This window comes from Pleurodeles waltl, chromosome 5, assembly GCF_031143425.1.
Source record: "Pleurodeles waltl isolate 20211129_DDA chromosome 5, aPleWal1.hap1.20221129, whole genome shotgun sequence".
Lineage (NCBI taxonomy): Eukaryota > Metazoa > Chordata > Amphibia > Caudata > Salamandridae > Pleurodeles > Pleurodeles waltl.
The window spans coordinates 1,008,501,260-1,008,520,965 of record NC_090444.1 but is presented as its reverse complement, the minus strand read 5'-3'; the positions used below and the strand labels follow the sequence as shown (position 1 = coordinate 1,008,520,965).

General features: G+C 40.9%; 1 protein-coding gene across 4 annotated transcripts in view; it reads right to left on the bottom strand.

The window, feature by feature from the left end:
- The window catches only part of SLC18B1 (solute carrier family 18 member B1), a 615,369-nt gene that overhangs the window by 432,417 nt on the left and 163,246 nt on the right, over positions 1-19,706 (bottom strand). For all 4 annotated transcript variants that reach the window (XM_069235175.1, XM_069235174.1, XM_069235177.1 and 1 more), the window contains exon 6: positions 14,903-15,059. In XM_069235175.1, coding sequence (XP_069091276.1) covers positions 14,903-15,059 — 157 coding nt within the window. The remainder of the gene's footprint in view (positions 1-14,902; positions 15,060-19,706) is intronic.

Genomic DNA, 19,706 nt, shown 5'->3' with positions numbered 1-19,706 from the left:
AAATGAATAACAATACAGAATTTTAAAACAACTATTGCCAGCATCCTACCAATATCCCCTAAATGAATATTAATTTGCCCAATTCGGACCTAATGTTCATCAGCTGTGGCAGTACAAATCTAGTAACATAACCTCTTCCTTGTAGCCAGAATTAATTTTATCACTGCTAAACAGGTATGGAAAGTACCTAATTTCTGCAAATATACAAAGAACTACTGTATATCGTCTGATATTTACATTACGAGAAATCGGGACCAAGAAGTGCTTCTGATGAGATGAATACAATCTGCAAAAAAAGCATAAAGTGCACTGTACTTTCTTTAGAAACATGGTTACAAGGACACCTAGGAGTATTAAAAGACCAAGCTTCCTTCACCAGAAATTCCACTAAAAAAGAATAACATAAAAAAAAGTCTAGTAAGATCAAATCTATACTCAGTGTTACAAATGATGAACAAATTATACTCAAGTCCTGATGATGTTTTAACATGGCCACAATTAAAGGCTGACCGCAAACCGTGCAATTCCCTCTCACGGCTCTCCACTCTCCAATGAAGAAAAATATTTATCACCAGACCCTTAGAGCCAGCTTTTACTTTATCTGGGTTGGAGAAAATCTCTGATTTAACATACCTTAGCAAAAGAATGAATAAAGTATTTTCAAGGGAAGGGCTATTTTGAATAATCTCCCTTGAAAAGCTTGCTTCTTGTGGCTCCCAGACCTTTAACCAGAGTAAGAGAGGTGTAAGTTTCATTTTATGTTCTAGAAAGTCCATAACTGACTAGATTGGCAGAATAAAGTAGGGGAGGAATGAGGAACAGCCAACAATCTATGCAGAAACTTATTTTTCACTTTGTATAAGTGGCTCTGCATCCTTATAACCCCCAAGTACCAGTGCCGTAACTCGTCATTGCAACACCCTAACTGCTGTAAATAGTGACAACGTCTCTTACTGATTTGTGACCCAGCCTTCTCGCAAAACTACAAACAGACTCAACAGATCTCTGAAACTGATGGACTCTTGATCTATGTAAGAATCCCCAGCCCAAGTTTGAATCAAATGGAATCCCCAGATATGTAAAGATTTCCACCTTAGCTATTTCCACACCACCTAGTTGGAATTTTTTGTTTTGGTGTTTTTGGCATTAATTTCATAATAAAGGACTAACTATGGTTTGTTTTAAGGCCCAAGTCACTCATAAATGAGTTGAGTAAATCCAAATGTATTTGAAGACCGTTCGCGGTTCTGGAGATTAAGACCGCATCGTTTGCATACAGCAAGACCAGGACCGTGAGGTTCCCCAATTGCAGCAAATCCTCCCCAGCAAACGCAAATGTTTGTCCAGACCATTAATATAAATTAAAAAAGAAAGGGACAATCCCCCAGCCCTGATACAGTCCCATTGTACATCTAACTTGAGGGAGAAGTTCCCCATTTGCCCTATATCAGATTCTAGCCAATGTGTCCCAGTGCATCTGACATAGCAAATCAAACAGGACTTGATCAAACCCTGCCCCTTCCACAATGTGCCTGAGTTTATTGTAGATTTACCATGCTGAGGTAAAAGGAGATCCATAAAAGCTAGATGAATAGGTCTCTCTTGGCCTTAACATACTTCCATGTTATAAGCAGAAGGTTGATGCACTGCTCCACAGTGCTCAATCCACGGCAAAAACTGTACGGCACCCTGAATCTGTTTTTCCTATTGCCAATTTTTCAGCCTGGAGACTAAGAATCTGCCCAATATCTTACAGGAACTGTCCAATAACAGACTCATAAAATGAATGGATTCACAGTGTGCGAGCAGGAGGAGACCTTGGAATGATGCAAATTTACAAGATGATTTCCTCCAACGCACTTCAAGAAGAGTGTCTCAATACAAAGTATCCATGCACATTCTGCCGAGTACAATTCCAGAATGTGCAATGAAAATGTGTCTGTGACAAATTCAAAATGGAGATGCCTAGTTTTGGGTCTATTTTACAAAGCACAGAAAAATTCTGTTCTACAAAGTGCAGTGATTTAGTTTTAGCGCAGAAATGTTCTACATTTTTAACACACATTTTCAATAAATCAAAATCTACTCTTGCTTTACCCACTCTGATTAATGAATCAACCATTAAAATCTCAATTATCTAAATTTATCACAGTTTCCATCAACTGAATTCCTTGCATCTTGATTGCTCCACAGCCTTCATCTCATTATAAACATGGGCATTTAAGTCCTCCAACTCTTTCACCTCAGTATTACATCTTTGTCTTTTCTTTGTCATCGTTGCTGGCTCCTTCTATACACACTCAATGTGTAGCCCTATTTCAAAATGATTACCCAAGACATTTTAGTTAAAGACTGAGACCAATTATTCATAAGGAAACAAAATGGTTATTTACTGGTAGGAGTAGTTTTGCAGCTTGAACCATTTTCTGGATTCACATGCTGTGCATTATTCCGCCATCTAGTGGTTGGGTCTGGAATTTTCTCTTCTTTTTCATTTTTTTATTTTGTTGCTGGGCATCGATGGTCCCCTCCCCACCATTTGTTGCTTTTTCCATCCTCTTCTGAAGTCAGACTTTTGGTCACCACTGTAAGATTCTGTTATTTTTTTTGTGCGCTTCCTGTTGGTGCTGTAAATGACTGTTAGACCTGACAGTCTTAGGGCAGTCATCCTCCAACATTCTGCCTGCCGCCCTCCATTTTTCTAATCCTGTGTTTGCTAGTTTTAGGACTCTGCACACTGTACCACTGCTGACCAGTGCTAAAGTGCTTGAGCCCTCGTCCCTAAACATGGTAATATTGGCTTCTACCCAACTGGCATATTCAATTTACTTGCATGTCTCTAGTACAGTGCACTAGAAGCACCCAGGAGACTGTGAATTAAATGCTACTAGAGGGTTTGCAAAAACAACAGATGATGGATGTATAGCAGAACAAATCAAACATTCACCCCCAGTCACAGATCTGGGTTAAATCCATCACTTTTTTGCTTGCTATGCCATTCCAGTTTGGACCCAACCATATGCAGATCAGTCTTGATCATCTTCCCCATGGGAACAGTGCAGCGTGAACTGCCAGGCTAGGGCCTCCCTGGATCAGAAACAAGCATCCTGGGACCGGTTTCAGGCTATCACCCTTTATCAGCCAGGCAAGCGTGACTCTAGAACTACCCTTATATACTTTTAAGTGGTATATTCTGATCTGAAAGGAGTAGCCCTGCCATGTTTAGTATGGCCAGAATGGTAATAGAAAGTCCTACTTACTGGTGAAGTTGGATTTAATATTGCTATTTTAAAAATTCCACTTTTAGAAAGTGGGCATTTTTCTGCACTTACTGACATCTGTGCCTTACAGTAAGTCTCCAATCCATGTATAGGCTGTGCTGGTTGACAGTTCCCCTTCTGCATTCCACCCAGACAAGCCATAAACACAGGAAACCCAGCTGCATCTGCATTCATATACATTCAAATGAGTTTCCCTGGGCACGAAGGGTGGAGGTGCTCTCTCTTACACTTCAAAGGCCAGTTGCCAGCCCTCACACAAAGGACTGATAACCTCCACAAGGATCCTGGCAGACGAGGCTGGGTGAAAGGGGAACGTGTGCACTTCAAAACTACTTTTTGAAGTTTTCCCCACCTCAAAGGCACTTTTGGGTACATATACTGGGTCTCTGATGCCTCCAAATCAAATACTTCTGGACCTAAACCTGAGCCCTGTCGGAGGGACTGCCTGGCTGCCAAAAGGACTCATGTGGACTGCTTTGCTGAAAAGGGCTGGTGCCCTGCTGCCTGCTGGCACCTGACTCTGCTGGAAGGACTCTGCCTTCCCCACAAGTGCTCTCCAATGGCTTGGATTGAGCTTGCTTCCTGTTCTGAAGTCTCTGAACCACAAAGACTTCATCAAAGAGAAGAAAATCCCCGTGTGGTAGAAAATGAACCCAACGCCTGCAGAAATCGACCCAATGCCAGCAGAAATCAACGCAGCGCCTGCCTTGTGGCTGAAAAATCGCTGAACTGCATACCAGATCAATGAAGCTCCTTCTCCTTTTTACCAGTGCGTCATGGATTTTCAACACATCATCCCGGGGGGTAAAAATATCCCTGCATCACAGTGAGGAACCAAGGTTGCACTCTTGGAAATCGGCGCATTACCCTGCAGCGTGGAAAGAAACACGCATCATCTCTGTCGTGCTGGAAAATCTGATGCAGCACAATATTTTTCAGCACATTTCCTAGTTTGGGGCCCCATGTGCATTGTAATTTTTTATGCATCTCAGGTACTGTGTGTCAAAAGGATACAACCACTGATTCTTAAGAATTGAGACTCATTTAAACATTTAAAAAGTGAAATCTTGGCTTGTGCATATTGGATTTTTGTTCAGATAAATATTAACTATTTTCCTAAACATGTGTGGAGTACGTTTTGTGGTGTTTTCAATGTGTTACTGTATGAGTTATTGCACAAATACTTTACACATTGCCTTCTAAGTTAAGCCTGCCTGCCTGTGACAAGCTACCAGATGGTAAGCACAGGTTAATTTGGATTGTGTTGTGACTTACCCTGACTAGGACTGTGGTCCCTACTTGGTCAAGGGTGTATACCTCTGCCAGATACAGACCAAATGTCTAACAATGACTGTCCTCTGTTTACCTGTGTTGCATCATTTCATGGGGAGGCCGGTGGATTGCCTGTGAATCCAGAAAATTCTTCAAGCCGCAAAACTACTCCTACCAGCAGGTAACCATTTCATTTTGTAGCATGAATCTTTTCTGGATTCACATATTGTATAATGATTTGGTTTTATTTATTGTGGTGGTTGAGTTGAAGACTAGGTTGAGCTTGTAAACAGATGTTTCACAATACCTTGCCCCGCCTGTGCTTCTCTGTTTACTTGAACATTAATGCAATAGTGTTTTGTGAACGTGTGTATTGATGACCATGGGGCCACCATGCAAATGTCATCCTGTGCAACATTAGCTAGAAAAAGCTACTGTTGCTCCTTTCTACCTTGTTAACTGTGCTCTTGGTTGTCCGTCGAGTTGAATGCCAGATTTCTTGTGACACATTTCAATTGTCTCTGTTATCCATCTTGAGATGGCATTCTTTGTAACTGGTTCTCCTGTATTGTTATTTACAAATAATACGAAAAGTTGTTTTCCTTTCCTGATGGTCTTTGTTTTTTCTATGTAATACATTATTACTCTGTGGGCATCCAGAATATGTACAGCTTTCTCTGCTTGAGTCCTTGGATTTTGAAAAAGCTTGGCATTTTAATTTCTTGATTTATTTGAAATTGTGATATGACCTTTGGAAGAAATTGTGAGTTAGTTCTCATGACTACCACATCTTTGTGTATTTGTATGTACGGTTCCTGTTTGGTGAGTGCCTTCAGTTCACTTACTCTGCGTAGTGAAGTCTTGGCTGTTAAAAATGCTGTTCTTAGCATAATCAACTTTACAGTTGCTTTATAGATTGGTTCGAATGGTTCCTTCATCAACAGTGTGAGTCCCACATTGAGATTCCATGTGGGTGCTGGTGCACTCCTAGGTGGTGTTTTTAGCCCCTTCTAGAAATCTTTTGATTATTGGTGCAGTGAACAAACATCTCCCTATGTAGTCCTTGTATAGGCTACTATTGCTGTGGGATGTACTTTGAGAGAAGCATTAGTTAGGCCTTCTTCTAACAGATGTGTTATGTATCTGATTCCTGTAGTTTCACATGGTTTGTTTGGAAGCAGACTGTTTCTTTGGCACCAATGTCAATTTTTACAAGTTTGCAGTGTAATATTTTCTAGTCGTTTATTTTCTTGCTTCTCTGAGGACTGCCATTGACTTTTCCAGTAGTTCTAAATGATTGATCAAATTCTATGCCTTCACGAGCCATTTGGCTAGACTCAATCCATTTGGTTCTCTGTGAAAAACCCTTTCGGTTTCCATGGAGAACAGGTCTTGTAACAGTGGTAGCTTTTCCATTTCTTGTGTAACCCCATTAGGTCTGAGTACTACGGAGCTGATATAGATGTGGCAGTAATGGTCCAGCTGACGAGTTTTCAAATGAAATCCCATCCGCCACTGTGACGATCCACCGACCATATTTAGATGTTGGTGGTCCCATGGATGAATACCTGCATACCAACCGCCGTCTCTGCCAAAAAAACACTGCCTGCGTCGACAGCGGGATAGGGAAAAGTGGCTGCAGCCAGGACCCAAGCCACCCTTCCTGCCATGCAGATTTGGATGTGCCTCCCCGCCTCAGAAAAAGAGGCAGTCCAACCTCCATGTCTTAGTTGTTGAATTGGGGAATGAGGAGGAAGGGGTGAAAACTCACCTTTTTTCCCGAATTCCACCTCCGTTTTTGACTGGACACGACTGGACAACATCTGCTTTTGCTGCTGCCACAGACCTATGGAGACAATGAGGCCCCCTCAGTTGCCAGACTCAAAGGTAGGAACACCGCATGTCACAGTACGTTTTTTAAATTCACTGTGACATGCATATGTTGGGGAGACAACTGTATCACACAAGGCTGGGGATACACTGGCACAACACTCATATCGCACATGTATACCCGTCATTATGGTGTAATTCATCGCCAAACAAATGCTAGCACCACAATGACAGTACAACCACACTTATCAACGGTGTCCATGTGTCCGCATTGCAAGGAGACCTGTGCTGTCAGATTTGTGCTATCTGTTGTGTATTTGAGTCAGTACATGTATGTGTGATTGGGTTGGCTGACTGAGGTGGAGGGAGCTGGACTGGGTGGTATAGTTGTGTCTGTATGTGTGTCACTTGCATGTGTGAGATCGGTGTTATCTATGTTGCATTGCTATGTGACACATTCAGGTGAGTGTTGTGTGGCGGACGTTGTCATGATATCTGTAGTTGTGCTTGTGTGTGAGTTTGTGTAGCTGAGTGTGTAGTTGTGTTGATGTTGGTGGTTGTATTCTGTGTGGGTGCAGTGTCAATGGTGCACGTGTGCTATGTCATGGATGTATGTCAATGTGTATGTATGGGTTGTGTTGGAACTGTAATGGATGATGGTGTGTATGTGGTGTGTGGTCTAGTGTAGGGGGACACATATAGCTAAGGTATAGTATGTGTGTGTGTGTCACTTACCTCTTTTCCGTAGCCCCTGCCATTGTATGAAGTCATTTGGATCCTGCCACTGTCTCCCACCATCAACAATCCATCACCAGTCCACCACTTGCAAAGCTGTAACATCAAAATACGGCAGGCGGAACATGCCCAACTTGACTCTCTTTTTAGGTCCGCTGCCAACACGGCTTGGTGGTAACACCATCAAGATCTAAATCAGGCACTACGTCTGTCTTTTCCATTGTGCAGCTATGAGTATGAGAGTCATCTGTGACTGTCTGCAGTTGTTTACTGATAACCCTTGAAGGTAGTGGTATTGGAGGAAAAGCGTACGTAAATGTCCCCGACCAGTTTACTAACAGTGCATTCCCTTTGAACTGAGGGTATGGATGTCTGGATGTGAAGTATTGGCATTTTCTGTTTTATGGTGTTGCTAACAAGTCTATTTTTGGAGTACCCCACATTTGGAATACTCTCTCTATCACTGTTTGGTTCAGTTCCCACTCGTGTGAGATGAATGTTTGTCTGCTCAGTTCCTGTTAGATGTATCACTGTTATTGCTATTTGTCTTTGAGTGGCCCAAGCAGATTTATATGTTGGACTGATTCTATGTTGGACTGATTCATGTGGTTTCCATAGTCCCCTGATATAGAGCTACCCCTTTTGAGCTCCTCATCCAATATGTGAACCGTCCTTGCTAATGCTCAGTGTTGGAGCTGTAGTCATAAAGGGTCTTTCTGTTGTTACATTTGTCTAGTTTCACCAACTTATTTCCTCCTGTTTGTTCCAACCACTAGATCCTCCCATTTCCCCCGCTTGTGACCATTGGCTTTGTATCCATTCTTGGATCAGACTCATGTGTAGCCTCACATGTGGTATTAGTGGGATGCATGAAGCCATCACTCCTAACAATGTCCCCACAGTCCACAGTGACCCTTCAGTTACGGGAGAGCTTCTTGTATGATGGCTTGGATTTTTTTCGCATAGAAAAGCTTTGACCTGAATTTGGTTTATCTTCGCTCCCAAGAAGAGTTTCTGTTGTTCTGGCATTGGTGAGGACTTCTCCATGTTCATTGTGAATCCCAGTTTGTGCAGAGTCATCATCAACTGTTGATATGTAGTCTTCGCACTTGTGCGCTGAGCTTGCTCTTACCATCCAGTCTAGGGATGAGTAAATATGTACTTCCTTTCTTCTCAGATGTGCAGCTACAGCCATCTGGACTTTGTGAATACTTTCGAAGCAGTAGTACTTTGAGTTGATAATGTGTCTTGTATGTAACGTTAGATCTTCTTGTGTTTTAGATACATTCAGATGTGTCGATAGTCATCGTTTAGGTCTATGGTTGTCATGAAATCCCCCTGATGGAGTTGAGGGATGACTTCCTGTAGTGTTGACATTTTGAAATGTGTGTTCTTATAAACATGTTTAAGAAACTGAGGTCTAGTATTGGCCACAGTGTTTTGCCATGTTTTGGAACTAGGAAGCATGTTAAATAGACTCCTTGATTTTTCTCCCTGGAGGGTACTTTTTCTGCTGCCTGTTTTTGTAGCAGGTCCTTTACTTCCTTTTTTAAGATATATTATCTCTTCCTTTGTGTGCATTTTGCGTCTTGGATATCATGTTGCTGGGTGTTTCTCTAACTGTATGCAACATCCATTCTGAATTCTGCGGAGAACCCATTTGTCTTATGTCACCTTCCTCCACTCCTGGTGGAAGTCTCCTATTCTTCCCCCCACTGGTGTTGTGTGTGAGTGAAAATCCAATTTTAGTATGTTGATAAATCACAGATACAATACAATCTTCAACTGGATACCTAAGTACAAAATGATACAAAACAAAACAGACCTATTAGGTAATATGGAAAAAATAGTTTTTCCAAAAGAGAAAAACGAAAAACTCTTCTTTTTTTAAGTCAATAGTTCATGGTGATTGTTCTTTAAAAATAAATTTGCAAGTTGTTAGATCATAGATGTCCACATCATCATTGTCTGAATCTGTAAGACCATTCAGGAGCTGCATACCTTCTGCACTCTCACTCTCTTATTGATTTCTTAGTTGCTGGCTGTTCATTTGCTCTATAATCTGAGTACTGAACTTCTTGTTCTGGTTCTTCTGTGACTGTCTTTGCACGTTGGATCTTCTTGTGCAGTTTTTCCCCCACCTATTACAGGTTCTAGACACTCACCTACTACAATGTCTTTCTGGCTCACATATGGCCACAACTGTTTCGCCATCATCACTTGCCAGCTGGTCTTCAGTTTCAGCTAGAAAAGGCTGCCTTTATTGTTCCAGCACAAACTGTTTTCCTAGGTGGGAAAGGTGTTCTTGTAACTAGAGTATTCTCTTTCACCTTTTGATTTTGAGCTTTTCAGTTCTCTGTTTGATCTTCTATCTGATCTTGATGCTCTTTTTGATTGTGATCATGCTCTTTGCCCCCTTGCGATCCACTCACTGAACTTGAGCTTGACAGTGTGAATCGTTAGTTGCTGTATCAATTCTTCAGCTACAGCCATCCATGTTTTCATGTAACGTGTGGAGTGACTGTGGCAAGCCTCCACACTTAACAGTAGTGTTTGTCACAAGGATAAACTGGTAAGGGCCTTTCCACTTTGGTGCCATGCAGGTCTCGCAAATATTCTTGTTCACCAAAACCCTGTCCCCAGGCTGGAGAGTATGGCTCTGTTATTTATTTGGTGACTGTGTTGCCAATTTCACTTGATGAGAGATACAGCTCAGAAATGCAGCCACAAATAGACAAGTAATCCGGTCCAATGACATCACGAATAGACAAGGTTCTGCTGACGGTAAACAATAAATCCTCACGGCTGTCCCCATAAAGACTTCATGGTGAGGGGGGGCTGTATTTTTGTCTGGTGTATTCCTAAGACTTATGAGAACAAGTGGAAGTGCATCTGTTCATTTAAAAGAAATTGAGGCACACACCTTTGCCAGTTTAGATTTCAGAGTGACATTTACATGTTCAACAAAAGAATGTCCAGTTATCCTGTTTTAACCCATATTTAATTATTATTTTTTGTGCAACCTCCTATTTCATGGTAATTGTCTAATTTTCTGGTGCATCTTACTGGAGCTTTTAGACCACTCAATGTCTTAACTGAAATCAAAAAGAAACAATTTATAATTTCAGTTTTTGTTCCTGTTCATTTGTTGTATCGTAACAGGTTCAAGAGCACAATACTTTGTTACTTCATCTTCATTTTTTTTCAAGTGTCACCATATCAGACTTTCTTATGTGCAGGACACTTCACAACAGAAAATTATATTGGCTGCTGTAACACACTCAATTCCAGAATATATGCTCCATTATGTATAAGGGTACAGGAAGATGTCATAAAACCCCTTTGTGATCACAATTAGCTAAAATCATTTCCCTCACCAAATCCACATTGGCTGTCAGTATAGCTTACAACAATCAATAAATCCATAGATAACCAGCATTTTCTCACAAGTACAACAACTTGTGCTGAAGTTTCATCACAAAAGTATGATGCTTCCACAATATCTGATATGGTGCAAACTGAGATTACTGCTCTCAATATACCCATAATGGTCTCTCAGACAAGTGCCATCCACAAATAGAATCTGATCAGCCTGTTCACATGGAACATATTTTATGTATGACTTTGGACTGGTTCTCAATTCTGTTACATCAACACAATCATGGTCACAGTGCTCACCATCACTTTCTATGTCTGTAATTGGCAAAAGAGTTGCAGGATTCTGGGTCTTACTTCTTCTGACTGAAATTTTATGAGCGACAATAATTATGTGCTCATATTTAGTTAGACAGCTATTTGCCAAATGCTGAGCTCATGTGAATGTCAACAAGATCTCAGGAATAAAGGACTAACAAAATGAGCGTGTAACCTATCAAGATCCACTCCCTTTGATGAATTGCAAGCCAAACTGCTGCTACCAATTGTAGGCAACCTGGAAGTGTGGGAGCAATTAGATCTAATGTGACAGAAAAGTAAACTACAGGCCTCTTGATTTTGTCATGTTTTGGAGTCAGGAAACGCAAAGCATACGACTCTCTTTTATGCCTAATTCAGCATGCCTACAGTGAGTGCACAACAGAATGTATCTCTGAATTCAAGGAAGGCACTCATGAATTCATCGTCAATTATGACACAATCATAAACATTGCTGAGATTAAGCTTCTGTAAGGGCTTTGCAATGAGGAAAATGTTTGGATTCCACTGTCTGCAGTAGCCAACCACTCCCAGAAACATTCTCACTTCTCTCTGTATGCTTTAAGGAAAAGTTCTCAAAACTGCAGAAACACGTTCTTATGACTCTTTTCTCTTCTCTTTTTCAACGTGGTGTTCCAAATAAATAACTTTTTTTATACAGTACTGCATTTTTGAGGGAGACATCTTATGACCATTGTCAGCATGACAGTTCAAGAGCACAATTGTATCCAACTTGCAATCTTCCTTTGTTTTAGATGTGAACATCAAGTCACCTATGTATTGCACTAGCTCAGCTTTACAGGATTTTACAAATCTTTCTTGGAATCTGGATAAAAAATTGAGGGGATTTCCACATATCCTAGCGGGATACAATAGTAAACAAGTACCTTCTCGAGGAATCCAAACATGAAAAAATATTGGCTATGTTCACGAAGTGGAATGGAAAAGAACACCTGGCACAAGTCAATGGCTGTGTAGTATTTTACATCCGCAGGTATCTGAAGAAAATTCACAACAGGATTCAGTGCCATAGGACAAAATGGGACTATAACTTTACTCATTTTCCTAAGGTCCTGTACAACCCTCCATTTTCTGCGTGGTTTCTTAATTCTCAACAAAGAGGAATTACTGGGACTGCCTAGCACTCTTTTAAAATACCTTGCTCTATCATTTTCTCAAAGGTCTCACAAGTTGTGTGCCCTCCTTCACTTCCCATGAAAGCTTGTACTAACAAGTTCAAGGGTAAACTACGTTAGGTTTTATTTTAATTTTCACTGGCTCTGTGCTTTGCTTTTAATAAACCCGAAAATTACTTTACCTGTAAAATCCCATAGCTCCTCTTTCACTATGTTGCCAAAATAAAGCAGAAAATCATCTTTTGGGGAGTACTGAAAACAAATCAAACATTGTAACTTTATTTAAAACTGAGAGTTTCCATCATGCATGTGAATTGCTAAATCACCCAGTGTACAATAAATCATGTAATTCATTTTGCAGAGAAGACCTCTACCCAAAAGGTTTACATGACTTATATCACAAATGATAAAGTGGGTAAATGTTTATGGGAACATATGCTGAGATCTGATTTTTAATTTGCTTGTTACTAATTCCAATTTGGGACTTATTTTTTCGAGAGCGGTAGCCTCAATGGGATGAACCGTGGAGCTGGTAGCACCTGTATAGATCAGAAATGATGCTGAGAGCCATTAATTGCAGATCTTAAAACTGTAGAAAATCATTATTTATTAGTAAAGGATTCTACTGAAAGGTACTTCAGTTTGCATGTTGTGTTGCATTACTGGAGCTATGACATATTCAGATTGAATTGCCTTTGATTTTGAATATTTCACTCAAAAGCCAGTTGTAATGGGTCAACTATCTCCGTTGACTGGATTTCCACCTGGTTTGAATTCTGTTGCATTTGGGGGAACAAAATATTTTTCCATTTGATATGGCTCCTGTCTACATTCTCGCTTCCAGTGTCCAAGATGTCCAAAGTAATGGCAAGGGGGTACTCTTTTTCAATTAAGAAGATGTTCACATTTGTTCCATTCAAGTTATTCACAAAACACCAACCCCTGCCTTGAGGATCAACGTTAGAGATATCATACCCTTGCAAACTCACTCCCTACATGTTCACATTTCCACCTTCAACTGAACCAGAATCAACTGCACCAGAATCAAAACCTGCATCTATTACCTGACTCTTCCCCCTTTCTGAAAATTCTTAGTCTGTCTTACCAATGGTTTCTCCTTTACCATCCTCTGCTTTGCATTAAAGCAATCACTGCAGTACTTCGCACTTGAGTATTTCATCACTACTCTTAGTCTGCCAACACATCACTCTCTGCTGGATATGAGAACTAAGCTCTGGAAGCAAACCCATCATGAACACCGATACAAATCCGCTAATGCTTTAGTTGGTCCAATCTTTGACACCACTACATTTTATATATATCTACATTGACCACCTGCAATAGGCATGAAGTGATTCATTAAGCTTCTAAGAAGACCTCATTCTTTCTTTCATAGGAACCTTTTATTTCAAATGTGCACTCACTCACTTGTATTTTTTATAACAACCAGAGCTTTATCAGGAGTCACTCTGGGGGGCTTTTCTCTTGGCCATTTTACAGCCACTTTGTACTTTATTAACAGAGACAACATAAGATGATACCACATCTGAACAACTCCTAATGGAGCTTTGCACAACGTGACAGAAGCACTTACAGAATACAGAAAGACGTGCCAACATCATACAATCTAAGAGATTGTTGAGATCTATGCCTTTTGATTTTTCTGATATGCCAAATGACCTTAAATTAGCCGTCATCTTCAGACTGTCAAGGCACACCATGTTACTCTCCAACTTCGGATGGATGTGATGTCACTATTGTGAAATCACCAATGTCTGTTTGTTTGGTGTCAGTTTTGCACTTTTCAACCTCCAGAACATGCGGTTTGCTGCCCTATGATTCATTCTTATATCACTGCTGTCTAACTTATCAAAGAAGCCTCGGATGTCACCATCGTACATCAACAAAGTCCCACTTCTTATGCAGTACTTTATGAGAACCCATTAGTGCTTCCCCTTTTTGATCTGTTCAACTGTTATGTACCCTCTTCTTGCCTCTCACTATTACAAATGGGCTGTGTTTTTGTCTGAACATAAAGAATTCTTGATGAGGTTTTAGTCTTGTTGACCACCTCCAACTCATACCATTTTTATAACACAAAACAAATCCAGGTGTGATCGTACACACGTGTGGAAGAGGTAATCACAGAAAAAACAGCTGGTAGGGGTGAATGGAGTAACTGAGCATCCAAATACTTTATAATAGTTTCTTGTATCGGACTTGAATTAAACATCTGATTAGGTCTTTCTGACACTAAACCATAAATCATAAAGAAACAAAATAACAGAGGACAAAAGGAAATAAAAGTACTCTGATTCCAGATCTTCCTGGTTCGTCAACTATGAACAATTTCTCTAATAGTTAAGCTTATAGTAGTAGGAGCTCTTGTAGATAGTATAAATGGGGTATGTTCATGGATGTTGCATGTAAAATGGTCACAAACAGAGAGGAAATCAATATCAAAAGATAATGTCTGCAAAAATAACATCTAGTTGGTAACATCTGAAAAGCTAAACACAAGATAAATGTCAGGTGAAAGGTAAATAATAGGGCAGTTACTTATGAATACACACTGAAAGTTGCTGATAAATGGACCAAGAACCAATATGTAACTGGTAGTCAGAAAAGGGCAAACCTGGGTGAACAATAACATACGTTTTGTTGTCTTTAACAACTTCTTCAGGGTGAATGAGTGAGCCCACACATATGGGATATAAAAACATTTTGCATCTAATATCAGCTTTTTAAATACCTTAAAAAAATCAGAACTAATGTTGAATCCAAACAAATCAGAAATTAGCAAAAACATCAATGCATAGATCTAATCAAACTTGTTGTCATGATTTGCATTCAGTTATTTTGAAATGACAAAGCATAACTGTTTAAAGGTTAATTCTGTGGAGTCCATCAACACCTTTCAATTTCAAACAGTAACAATGAAATATAGTCTCTTACCATATCTGGGTAAGATGTACATGTTCAGTGGCATCATGAGCAGCACAAGAGATCCTAAAGCAATGAAGGGAATCTCATATCCAAAAGTCTGGTACAAAAATCCGCCAATGGGAGGGCCCAAGACAAGGCCCAGCCCAGTAAAAATTTCCAGTGTTCCCTGCAGTATTGAAACACTTAAATTAACTTTGTAACTCATTCAAGGTAGATACTGATCAGCACAGAAGTCAAATGGTGAATATGTTTCGATTGAGCACAGTGAATAATTTTATTTGTAGTAAACCACATACTTATTTGTACGATCAGATCAAATAATCCCTCAACAAGCAAAACAGTCATACAATATGTGCAATACTCTGCATGGTACTGATTTAAGATTCATACAGCCACACAAGAGTAAAATCAAATCTAATGAATAATTACTTTAAAAATTTGCCTCTAATGTGCCCTGCGGAGTGTAGGAACTAATAACTAGATGTACGATAAAAACAGTCAGTGAAAGTCGCCGTAAATTGTGCTACGTCCTTTCATGAATCTATAATGTTTTTGCCAACCAACCTAGGTGCTAATAGGTCAGTTGGCAAAAAAAGATTCACAGTGAGTCACTATTTAACCTACATAAATATTAACGAGGTAGGTCGCAAACTGTGGCCCACTATGAATCGCTGCCATCACAGGCTGTGGTAGACCACCATATTTTTGGTTGCTTTTAAATAAAGCAATCATTTTTTGATCCATCCTGTTTTCCTTTAAGGAAAATGGGATTTGTAAAAAAAAAAAAAAAATGTTAACTAAACATTTTTAACACCAGGCTTTGATCCAAGGGGCCACTGCCTGTTGTCCAAAAATGTTTTTCTTTTCATTCACAAAGGGGATTCGGTACATAGGGGACTCCATTCCATAGGTGCCAATTCCCTACCACTAGATTTCTGTAGTCTGTAAAATATTATTATTGGACCAGAACTTATTCCATCTACAAATTCAGTTACATCGGTTCGTTACGGTTGCAGGGGAGGCGATCTGGCGTCAGTGGTGAGCCGTCAGTTCCATACAATCCGGCAGAGTCGATGAACCAGCAGGTCAAGATGTGTGGCGTCGGCTTCGCGGTGTCACAATCACACCATGGGGCCACAGGTGTTGCAGCGGAGTCGGATGTCCGGGACGTTGGGAATTTGGCACTCAGGACTCACGGTGTGGTTGGACTTCGGAGGTGCTGCAGTGGCGTTGGGCCTGCTGTGTCGATCGTGGTCCTTGCACTCAGCAGGGACCACTGCTCCTGCTGCAGACTGTGGTGCGGAGTTGGAAAGCAGCGGCGGTTAGAAAGTCACTCCAGAGTCGATGCATTTGTTTTTTTTCTTGGTTTCACCAACTCACTTCCTAAGGGGCCAGGATCTGGATTTGACACCACTTTGCAAGTCAGGACTGTCAGCAAGAAAGTCCTGGAGCTGGCAGATTAAGTATTTGATGTCCCTGAGACTTCACAACAGGAGGCAAGCTCAGTTCAAGCCCTTGGAGAACTTTGGAAAGCAGCATATAGAAAACAAAGTCCAGTCTTTTCACTCCCAGGGCAGAAGTAGCAGCAGCGGGCCATCACAGAAAAGCAACAGATAGAGTGGCAGGTCCTCCTCATTATCCAGCTCTTTTCCCTGGCAGAATGCCCTCAGCCCAGAAGTGTTCTGAGGTTGTGGGGTCAGCAGCCCAATACTTACACTCATTCCTGCCTTTGAAGTCCTTATAGTGCACAAGATTCTGCCTCTCCCTGTCCTGGCCCCATCCACACTCAAGGGAGCTGGAGACTGCTTTGTGTAAGGACAGGCACAGCTCCTCTCAGGTGCAAGTGTCCGCTCCTCCCACCACTCTAGCCCAGGAGGCCAATCAGGATATGCAGGGCACACATCAGCCCCCTTTGTGTGACTGTCTAGAGTTAATTCACAAACAGCCCGACTGTTATCCTGACCCAGATGTATATTCCACAGCCAGGCAGAGGTACAGAACGGTTAAGCATAAAAATACCCACTTTCTAAAAGTGGCATTTTCAAACTTGCAATCTAAAAACCACCTTCACCAAAAGATGTATTTTTCATGAGTTCAGAGACCACAAACTACACATCTCTATCTGTTCTCAATAGAAAACTGCACTTAAAAGATATTTCAAGGCAACTCCCATGGGAGAGATTGGCCTTGCAATAGTGAAAAACAAAATTAGCAGTATTTCACTATCAGGACATATAAAACACAACAGTACATGACATAGCCTTTTAAAAACACTGCAGTCTACCCCTGGGGCTGCCTTGGGCCTACCTTAGGGTGACGTGAATTAAGTAAAATTGAAGGTTTGGGCCTGGCAAGTGGGTGCACTTGGCAGGTCGATCTGGCAGTACAAAACTGCAAACACAGACATTGCAGTTGCAGGTCTAAGACTTGTTTAGAGGGCTACTCATGTGGGTGGCACAATCAGTGCTGCAGGCCCGCCAGTAGCTCTTGATTTATAGGCCCTGGGCACCTCTAGTGCAGTCGTTCCCAACCTTTTTCTTTTGTGGACCCCCATTTTATTAATACTGGAACCTGGGGACCCCACTGAATCACCATTGGAATCCGGGACCCCTCACTGAGGCTGGGGACCAAATCTGTTATTATTTAATTTCCTAAGCAGTTGCGGACCCCCTCAGGAGGCTTTGCGGACCCCCCGGGGTCCCCGGACCACAGGTTGGGAAGCACTGCTCTAGTGCACTTTACTAGGGACTTACTAATAAATCAAACATGCCAATCATGGAGGAGAAACCAATCACCAATCCAATTTAGACAGAGAGCACTTGCACTATAGCACTGGTTAGCAGTGGTAAAGTGCCCAGAGTACTGAAACCAACAAAAACAGGTCAGAAAAAAATAGGACGAAGGAAGCAAAATGTTTGGGAATGACCCTGCAAAAAGGGCGAGAGCATAAGCAGTGCATGGTGGGGGAGTTGTTTATAGTTAGCTCTGCTATTAATAACTGGTGAATTTCTGTGTTTTTTATTTTTTGTTCGAAATGCTAATGGTTCACTGACAAATTCACCAAACTATATATATATATATATATATATATATATATATACATATATATACACATATATACACACACACACAAAACAAACCTTAAATTATGTACATAACACCTACTGGCTAAAGCCAGTAGGTAGTTATAGTTAGCGCCAACTTTTCCCATAGACATGGCGTTTTTTGTTTTGCTAATAACTTTGGCACCGTTTGACGTAACTACCCAAACTTTTAGAAACTTGTATGCTAATTAGTTTATCTGCTTTCTGTAAAGCTGTAAAGCTTTGGGGTGATTCATCAAGCAGGTGCATGGAAAAAGGGAGGCCCCCAAAAATGTTTTCCCCATTTTATGTCTATAGGGATTTTCCAATTTTTTAACATGACTACAGCCCGAACTGCTGAATGGATTTATACCAAATTTGGCAGAAACATTGATCTTGGTCCCGAAAGATCTCTTTTTGTTATCTGGTGTACATCTGTTCAGTAGTTTCAGAATGATTAAAGAAAATTAAATATAGATAACTAGGGATGAGGACCCTTTGCGAATCGACTTGCAGAGGATCTGCGGATCCACTCACAGGGGGTCTGTGGATCCTGGACCAAAAGCAAGGCCCAGATTGGCTTGCAGCAACCTGAAAGAAAAGTTGGGGCTAACATTTTCTTTATCGCTTGGGCCGGGGAGGGAAGGAAAAACATATAAGGGGTCAGAATAGTGGTAACCTGACCCCATAGGACTCATGGCGTGATTCCTCATGGGCGAAACAAAATTTGTACCAAAAAATTCGGCATATCCACAGATCCACTGTGGTGCTCAGTGTGGCCCACTGTGTAAATTCCCAATAGATCTGTGGATCCAAAGCAGACTAAAACACAAAAATACAACCATTCACACATAAAAAAACCCACCACGCACAGCCAAAGGCCATGAATAGTCTTTGGGCAGGGTGCATGTGGAGGGGTTGGCTGCAGGGCCCGAACGCAGGCCAGCCCCTGCAGTCAACCTCTGCCGCACACAGCTGTGTGCGGTGGTGGTTGTATTAATGTACGGTAACTATATATGACTTCATGCTAAAAACAAATATATAGAAATTTACTGAGAAACCCAAAAGTTACAGGGTCGTTATAGTTAGGATGATGTTTTACCCAAACAAAACCACCGAAATTCGCATTTACAGTTATATTTGTAGTTATACTAATATGAAGAAACTATAACGTGTACCATAAAGTAACTTTAGGCCACGAGTTATAGTTTCTTAATCAAACTTAGGACCTCCTGTGAACATGTATATTAATCTGTCCTAAATGTACTAATTGTAAATCTTGTGATTCCATTCAAAATCTTTATTCAGCACAAACTCATCGTACCACAAAAGAACAAACAGTATAAAATTACAATACCAAAAAAAAACAGTTTAAGGAGCAATCACAGAAAAGTAGGAAGCAGCTCAGTTAAAAAGACAACAACCACATATAGCTTCCAAATAGGCTTTCCTGTGCTACCACAGTATAAGATAACTTTAACAGCACCAATAAAACAGTTTTAAAAGATGGGGGAAAACACATACAGTAATAATACGCAGCTCAGCTAAGAAACATCATCCTCAAAGTAATACCCAAACGAGCTTCCCTGTGATAAAAGCAAGCTGTGCGCAGCCTTAAGAGGAAAACCATCTGGTATTGACATAGTCTATGATTAGCGAGATATACTTATCCTAGGTTAGATCGCATTCCATATATGAGAGGCTATTCTACAGCATGCAGTAGTGCCTCC